At 37.3% G+C, this 8,480-nt stretch overlaps 1 protein-coding gene across 1 annotated transcript in view; it reads right to left on the bottom strand.

Annotated features, from left to right (window-relative positions):
• Positions 1–8,480, bottom strand: part of HERC1 (HECT and RLD domain containing E3 ubiquitin protein ligase family member 1) — a 151,917-nt gene that overhangs the window by 83,061 nt on the left and 60,376 nt on the right. The window contains exons 25-29 of the mRNA XM_012645072.1: positions 6,751–7,019; positions 4,776–4,991; positions 3,851–3,971; positions 3,378–3,615; positions 3,035–3,228 (exon numbers count right to left, since the gene is read on the bottom strand). Coding sequence (XP_012500526.1) covers positions 3,035–3,228; positions 3,378–3,615; positions 3,851–3,971; positions 4,776–4,991; positions 6,751–7,019 — 1,038 coding nt within the window. The remainder of the gene's footprint in view (positions 1–3,034; positions 3,229–3,377; positions 3,616–3,850; positions 3,972–4,775; positions 4,992–6,750; positions 7,020–8,480) is intronic.

Genomic DNA, 8,480 nt, shown 5'->3' with positions numbered 1-8,480 from the left:
AAGGGCAACATACGTAACCTAAACATCGGTACCCCCATAATATGCTGAAATAAAAAAAAGAAAAAAAAACATCTCTGAAAAAAACTTTGTGCTTTCAGATTTTACAAAGAAACAAATTTCTAGGCCTGAGTCTGGTTTGTCTGAGAGCAAATTCTCTTGCCCTAACCAGTCTTCCCAGTTTCTCCACCAGTGCTGCCAGGACCAGCTTCCCCCTTGTCACCCCCTCAGTTTCCCTCCACCCTGTGTACTTTGAAGCCACAGAGAACTGTCTGCTCTTCCTATAACGCACCATGTTCTCTTATCACAGAACACATCTCATACCTCCTCAGTTTGGCAAAATCCCACACAGAGACGGGGAAAAGTATGTGAGTAGGGTAGCTACCCAGAGTGCCAGTCCCCAAGGGCATTAAAACATGGAAAATTATAAAAATCTGGAGACAAGTATATATAGAACTCCTTTCAGGGAGATCCTGGCATGTTGGATTAAGGAGTATACATACATGTCACGTGTGATAGAGGGGAGATGCCCACAAAGGAACATGCTTGAGTGACAATAGAAGGCCAGTAATCTACCTTCATAGGAAGGTGCATCTGGTTAACTGGAAGACTTCTGTTTTGCTGAGATGCATGTGCAAGTATATGACAGAACTAATCAGCTAGGGAAATTAAAGAAAAAACTAATAACTTCTCTACATTTCATCCACAGAGTACTCTGCCTCTTCTTTATTTAAAGGCTAAGCAAATACTTTTCATAATAGTAGTTTTCAGAACATAAAAGTATCAGCCTGCCCTGAGTACCAACATATCTCACTCCAAACTTGTTCCTACACATTCTTTCAAAATCCCCTGCATTCTACCCCCTGACCCAGCAAATATTTCTGTAATAAAACACTAAATTAAATTAACTAAAGCCTAGAGACCTTGGATATAGAGCCGGTTGATACAAAATGATACAAGCTGTGTTTCAGTATTAATACTGTGTTTTAAATAACGGATACACTTTACTTTCAGTTAAGTAATTTGGAAGGATTGGGGGTTATCAATACCTGAGCAGCCTGCCTCTGAATGCGTGGCCACTGCTGACTAGAGTCAAGCTCATTCTCAGCCATCCTCACAAGCAGAGGCAGTCCAAAGGCCCTCTCTCAAGAATGACCCAAGAGGAACGGACGTGGACTCAGTCTGCTGTCACACATGTGGAGATCCAGTCACGGAAGAACTGTTTCTCTCTTCACTGGACATGGAAGGATCCCGTTTGCTTGGAAACCTACTGGCTAAGAAGTAACTCTACAACCTCTTCTCTGTTGTCCATATGTGCAGTACTCACACAGACTGGTGAGGAACTCTAACAACTTTTTATCCCCCACTGGATCTCAGAAAAGCAGGAGGTGGGTGGCATGAAAAACTGGTTTTGATTTTATCACACCTTGTGAGTATGCCTAAGCCCTTTGTAGAAGGACTGTACTTTGTATATACACAGGGAAAAGGAACTTGCCATTGGTTTAGCCTCAGAAACTGAAGAGCTAGTCCTTAATTAGACTCATCTTCCCAGACTCTCACTTAACAGATTTAGATATTTCTTCTGAGTTTCTTGTATTACACTATAATTATTTGCTTACATATGTCTGCCTCCCTCATTACCCTAGAAGGTTCCTGAGGACAGGGACAATGTTTTATCACTTTGTATCCCTAGGGTATTTCCTCTATCTACCCATCTACCCATCAACAACATTAATGTTCTTTAAACAGTATTTTTAATTTCTAATATTATAATATTCCAATACTAATATAGTCACACACCGCATAATGTTTTAGTCAATGATAGACCAAATATAGGATAGTGGTCCCATAAGATTATAATGGAACTGAAAATTCCTATCAGCTAGTGATGTCACAGCTGTTGTAGTATCACAGCACAATGCATTACTCTTTCTGTATTCAGATACACAAATAGTCACCATTGGGTTACAATTGCCTATTTCATGTTCAGTATAGTAACATGCTGTACAGGTTTGTAGCCTGGGAGCAATAGGCTATACCATCTAGCCTATAGGTACAGTTGGCTATACCATCCAGGTTAGTGTAGGTATACTCTATGATATTCACACAATGATGAAACCACCTATCATTAAACTACACACAAATGTATTAACATTCATTGAGCTTTCACTGTGTGCCAGATACTGCTCTAAGTGCTTTATGTGTATTAATCCTCATGGCAATCTTAGGAGGCTGGTTCTATTACCATCCTTATTTCATAGATGAGGGAATTGGGGCACAGAATGATTATGTAACTTGTTCTTTCCCTCTATTTATCCACCTAATCCAGAAAGGATTTAAGGGCTCCCAGAATTTATTATGGCAATAGGACATGGTAGGTTTACAATCTTTTTTTGAATAAATGACCAATTTTAGATCTTTATTCCCTCAATTATGGAAAAGACATATGTAGTAGTTCTGCTGTTCAGGGTATTAAGTTCTACTGAAATACACTGATCACTATAAAGCCCTAAGCAGATAATCATATTACAGCAACCAAAAATTATGATGGCTAAGTATAATGAAGAATTATTAGTGACTAGAGAACAAAACAGATAGGAAGTAGTCAAGCTCCTCTAATTATAGTCCAGTTCCCAAATATCAGAACCCTTGATCCTGGTTCAGGCCAGGTTAGAGAAAGCTTGTCAGGATCAAATGCTAAGAAAAACATCTTGGCCTCTTCCTAGGCTATATATAACCTGAGGGAAACCAGTTACCTAAAATTTAGGTCCTAGAGCCCGGACAGCCGAGGAGAGGCTGAACCTAGAGAATGAGTGTATGGTCACAGCATCAGGGTTAACACACTCTAAGGAGGAGGTTTGATCAGAAGCTCATCTAAATCATACATACATATTTGGAGATAAAAGAGGTTTGTAAATGAACAAATAAAAATCCTTTCATGCCTCACAAGGAAAGAAATCTACATTTTAATCATATGCACACAATGGGGACTCAATAAGTGCTTGTAAGTAAAGACAGAAAAAAAGGTTCATGATACCTCTGAAATCTTTCTTCTCAGTTTCTCCACTGGAGTCAACTTTTTTTTCTTCTTCTTCACCCTCTTCTTGTTCCCCTTCTCCAAAAGAGGCCATAAGTAGTACACCAGTTTGGGATAACAAATTCTTCAACTGACTACAGAGTAGATCTAACAAGGACTGAACCACCTTGGGGCTCAGTTTATCAGCATAGGTCCTATGAGAAATGAAAGGAAAAAATAAGTGGTAGGAACACAGAAGGAAAAACATAGTGCTTAAACACATAAAGTAGATTAGAGGGAAATGGAGATTACTAAAATATGGGAAAACCCCATATAGCTCCACCAAGACATCTATAATACTTACCCCGTAGTGATGGCTAGAATCTGGAGCAACCTTGTACTGGCCACTTTCAAAGCTGTGCTAAGCTGGGAAACACCCGTCTTTGGCAACAATTGCAGGGGCTGTCCTAGCATGGTGTCTGTGCCACATAACTGTGACAATACATTTAGCAGACCAGTGGAAATTGCCAAAGAAACATCCACTGGTTGATAATGAACACTCAGGGCGAAAACTGTGACCAAAAGGAGACGCTGCTGGGCTTCTGAAAAACCAAGAGAGAGACAGTTAAGAATTTTCTTTGAAGTAAACAAAGGATTTACTAAAATGAATCTTTTTCTAAAATATAAACAGCAATATGTAACACTAGTATGTTTCCAAATATTCTTTACTGTAAGTTGATTACTAATGTTAAACACAAAATATAGAACATAGCTATCTATTATAACCTTAGTCCAAAATGTAACCTACATCTTGTATTTGCAGGGACAGTTACTTACCAATGTGATGCTTGTTTGCTTGCAGGGCTCTTTCCAGGGTAGCAGACAACTGTTGATAAATCTTATGCACGGCCACCTGGATTTCAATCTGAATATTTCTCTTTGCTGCTCTGATTCCATCCTGAATTACAATAAAAAAATTTTTTTTTTCTATTAGCAATAATAATACCTCCTTGCAAAAAGAACTAATAACATTTTATCCCTAGTCTATGCTAGAGCCCTATGGTGTCTTTTGAGTATTTACTGTGTTTCAATATGTGAAAGTTTTATAATAAATTTAATTTTAAATGCCTGATAATTCTTGAATCTGTATAATCCTTCTCCTTCTTCACAATTTTTCCTCTCTAAATATGGAAGACATACACATAATATTTATTTTTAAAAATTATCAAAGGAATCAGAAAACTAGGTAAAATGATCAAATCTAAAATGTAAACCCTGAAACCCATGCTCTCAAACTCCAATCCCTATCCCACCTTAGACATATCTCTATCCCATCTGGCTAAGAATTAATAAAACTGAGCCAGTAAAAAATCTAAAATTACAATAGTACCATGGCTCATCTAATCTCAATTGTACTACTTAGGAAACTAAACCAGTAAGCTATCTTAAAAAGTAATTTATAAGTGTCTCTCTCTCTCTCTCTCTCTCTCTCTATATATATATATTTCTTTTTTTTTGAGACACAATCTCACTCTGTCACCCAGGCTAGAGAGCAGTGGCATCATCACAGCTGCAACTTCAAACTCCTGGGCTCAAGCAATCCTCCTGCCTCCGCCTCTCAGAGTGCTAGGATTACACGTGTGAGCCACTGTGCCTGGCCAAGCTTTTATATTTTTAAACCTTAATCATAAACACCAAAAAATTTAAAATGGCTTTCTAAAAAGACAGTTAAAATCTAAAGATACTGTAAGGTGTCACCTACTTGATAGTGATGCAATCGGCCACTCTCTCCTTTGGCTCCTGTGTGTCCAACAGTGCCTAAACCAAAACACCCTGCCAGAAACTGCAGCCTTACAGATGTGAGTAGTGTGGATGACTGGAAGCCTGAGCTCGACCTGCTTCCTGCCAATGAGATGCTACCTTTTTCCTCCATCCCAGACAATAGAACAAGGATCTGATGAAGTGCCTCTAAGCGAAGCTTGAGGAAAAAAACATATTTTAGAGTTATTCACTGACTGCAAAGCAACGCTGTATGTCAAAAACTATTATTTAGCACACAGAAAATTCTAACATTTCCTACAAATCCATTCTATTAAGATAAACATTAATTTTAGTATTATTTCTGATTTTTTATCAGGATATCTCTAAAAACTTTATAAGCATACTTCAGTATAAAAGAGGCTACCCAGTACAGTGGACAAAGTAGTAATCAGATGTAGGAGACATAATTTCAAGGCCAGACTCCTCTGCCTCCTGTGTGGCCGTGGATAAATCACTTAAATTCCTGAGTTTCAGTTTCTTCCTGTGTAAAGTGAGACTAATAACACCTTATCTCATCTACTCACAGAGCTATTGTGACGCTCATAATGAGATATATGTGAAGATTCCAAAACTGAAAGGTAGTATTGTTATCGCTTCCTTTGTTTATAATTAGCTCATACAGAATAAATACTCTTTAGCTCAAGAATGAGAAGTGCTTCTGAATAGTTTCTCTGCAGTTCTCTTGAACTTCTGCCTCTAATCTTCCCTAGGAGGACACTGCCCATCACTGGGGCTGATTGGCCTATCCCTCTTCTTTAAAAAAAAAAAATTATTTTATTTTGAAATAATTTTGTATGTGCAGAACTGTAAAGATGGTACAGAGAGTTCTTGCATACCCTTCCCCTAGCTTCCCCTAACATTAACATCTTTCATAACCATGGTACATTTATCAAAACTAACATTGGAACAATACTATTAACTAAACCACAGACTTTATTTGGATTTCATAATTTTCCCATTATGTCCCTTTTCTGTTCCAGGATCCAATTCTGGATGCCACATTGCATTTAGGTGTCATGTCTTCTTGGTCTCCATCACTCTGTGACAATTCCTCAGTCTTTCTTTTATTGTTCATGACCCTGATACTTTGGAAGAGCTGTTCATGTATTTTATAAATGTCCCTAAATTTAGCTTTGCCTGATTTTTTTCTCATGATTAGACTGCAATTAAGAATTTGGGGGAAGAATACCATTTACAGTGTCCTCGGCACATTATACCAAGCGTACATGATGTCAATATGACTTATTACTGGTGACGTTAATCTTGATCACTCAGTTAAGGTCACGTGTGCCATGTTTCTGCAATGTAAAGTTACTATTTATTCCCCTTCCCATACTCTATTTGTTAGAAGCAAGCCATCAAGTCCAGCCCACCCTCAAGTGGAGGGAAATTAATCACCACCTCCCGCATGGAAGAATATGACAGAATTTGTGGACACATTAAAACCACAATAATTAATAAATATTTGGGGGGAGATACTTTGAGGCTATGCAAAAATCTTGTGTCTCCAAGTTTTGCTCACAAATTTTAGCATCCATCAGTGGGTCTTGACTGCAGCAATTATTACTGTGGGGCTCTAATCTAAACTAGGTGTCTATTTAAACTGAGATAAATGGGTCAAAAATAGAGGCTCTGAGAAGCAGATCCCTATGGTCATCAGCCAATCTCACCCCAGTTTCTAGGAGACATGGGAAGGTTTATGATTAGAGTATATTGTTCTGAGAAATGACAATTTAAAAATGTACTTTTGTCCAGTTCAAACAAAATAACAAGTTGTTCCAGTTAAGAAAGTAATATTAAGAAGTACAGGGCAAGCAAGGAACAAAATAAAAGGAAAAGTTTTTCCTAAAATTGCATATTCAGTGGCTTAGTTTAAGTTCAGAGTCTCTCATGAGGAGTAAATATCAAAGACTTACTTCTGCCCTTAACTGCTGCTGTTCCATTGCAATGATGGAGGCCTGGGGACTTGTAGACATACTTTCTTCTGGCTCTTTAAAACCTGGGGCATTCCCCACATCTCCACTCACAAAGCTTACAACATTTTCAATCAAAGTGTGAACTCCCAAAGACTTGGTAAGATCAAAATCAGACTCAAAGGAGTAAGAGGAGTTGCACAACCAGTCTCTGCTATGTTTCAGGCGAGCCCAAGAGTCACTCAGGGATTCCAACTGACTGTGCATAGGACCTATACACAAACAGAACAAGCATGTATCAATGGCAATCAAGTAGAGCATACATTCTGAAACTAGATAAGGCTGAGTGCTGCTACCATACCAACTGGTGGAAAATGGATACTCATGTTTGACTACATGCATGCATTAAGTGAATCTGAGCAAAATGCTTTGGTAAAAAAAGAAAACAACAAACAAACAAAAACCAGAGCAATGTAAGGAAATAAAGGAAAAAGCCCTGTTTGATGTACCAGAGTCTCTGTAAGCGCTTTAGCAACACGCTGCCACATGAAAAAGAAAGGCAGAAGCTGTTCTCAAAATGCTTAGCTTAAAATGCTTTGCAGTATTAAACCAGATCACCATTTATGAACAAAAAGGAACTAGGCACTAAGGACACTGCTGATAAGACCTACTTGAAACAAAGATTTCATCTAATTTAACATTATCATCACAAAGGGTAAGTTAAGACTGCACAAAGTGTCTACATATCTGCAATGAAACATTACCAAAAAATGAATATAGAAGGGCAAGTAAACTTACACAAAAGGAAGACACAAACATCACCCTTTGGGTTTCATTAATATAAGGAACATTCTCACTGACTGTGTCAAGTGCATATTTACTGCAGATTGTGAAACTCCTATATAGAGGAAGCAAAGTTTCACAGACAAAAATATATGAGATTTACTGTAAAATGATACTTATATAAAATTATCAAGTGGCATCACAATAGTTGCTAAATATAATACCATTAGTTTTGCCAGTGGGTATTTTTTAAGTTAAAATTTTTATATCAGACAGCAAAATGTTAACATGTTGGAACACAAGAGCAACTGTCCAAGTCATATGCCAATATTAGCTTTAAATAAATATATACATCTCCAATTCTTGCACATTTTTGTCTTTAATTGATCTTGAGTACATGAATTTGATTAACTATGATTCTTGATATACTCTAATCATTGGTCCATGCATGGTCCACTTTCATATTCGTGTATTTATTTATAATAAATACCTGTGAACACAAGAACTAGAAAACTGACAGTAACTGGTATCTATCTGTTTGCTCCTCCTCCAACCCATCTCTTCCTGTCTCCTCCTACCTAAGGTTTTAGTATCCAGAAGCCTGGGTTTATTATTTCCTTGCTTTTACTGCTGTTAAATATTGTTTTTATGTATTCCTAAGATGAATAATTGTTAGTTTTAGTTGTTTTTGGTTGTTTAAAAAAGAATGTCTATGTATTTTATGTAATCTTTTTGAACATACTCTTTTCATTCAATATAATATTGCTAATATTCATCCACATTACTATATGCAGCCATGGTTCATTTGTTTGACTGCTGTATAATATCCTATCATGTGAATATACTCTTACTAGGAACACTTCTTAAGGTACCCAATTAAATATTCATGACAAAAATTGTATTTGTTACATAACTAGATGGAAAGTTTGGGACAATAACTACTTAAACAC

Source organism: Propithecus coquereli, unplaced genomic scaffold (assembly GCF_000956105.1).
Source record: "Propithecus coquereli isolate 6110/MARCELLA unplaced genomic scaffold, Pcoq_1.0 Scaffold224, whole genome shotgun sequence".
Lineage (NCBI taxonomy): Eukaryota > Metazoa > Chordata > Mammalia > Primates > Indriidae > Propithecus > Propithecus coquereli.
Note: the sequence above shows the minus strand (reverse complement) of the source record. Positions and strands in the feature narration are given on the sequence as shown.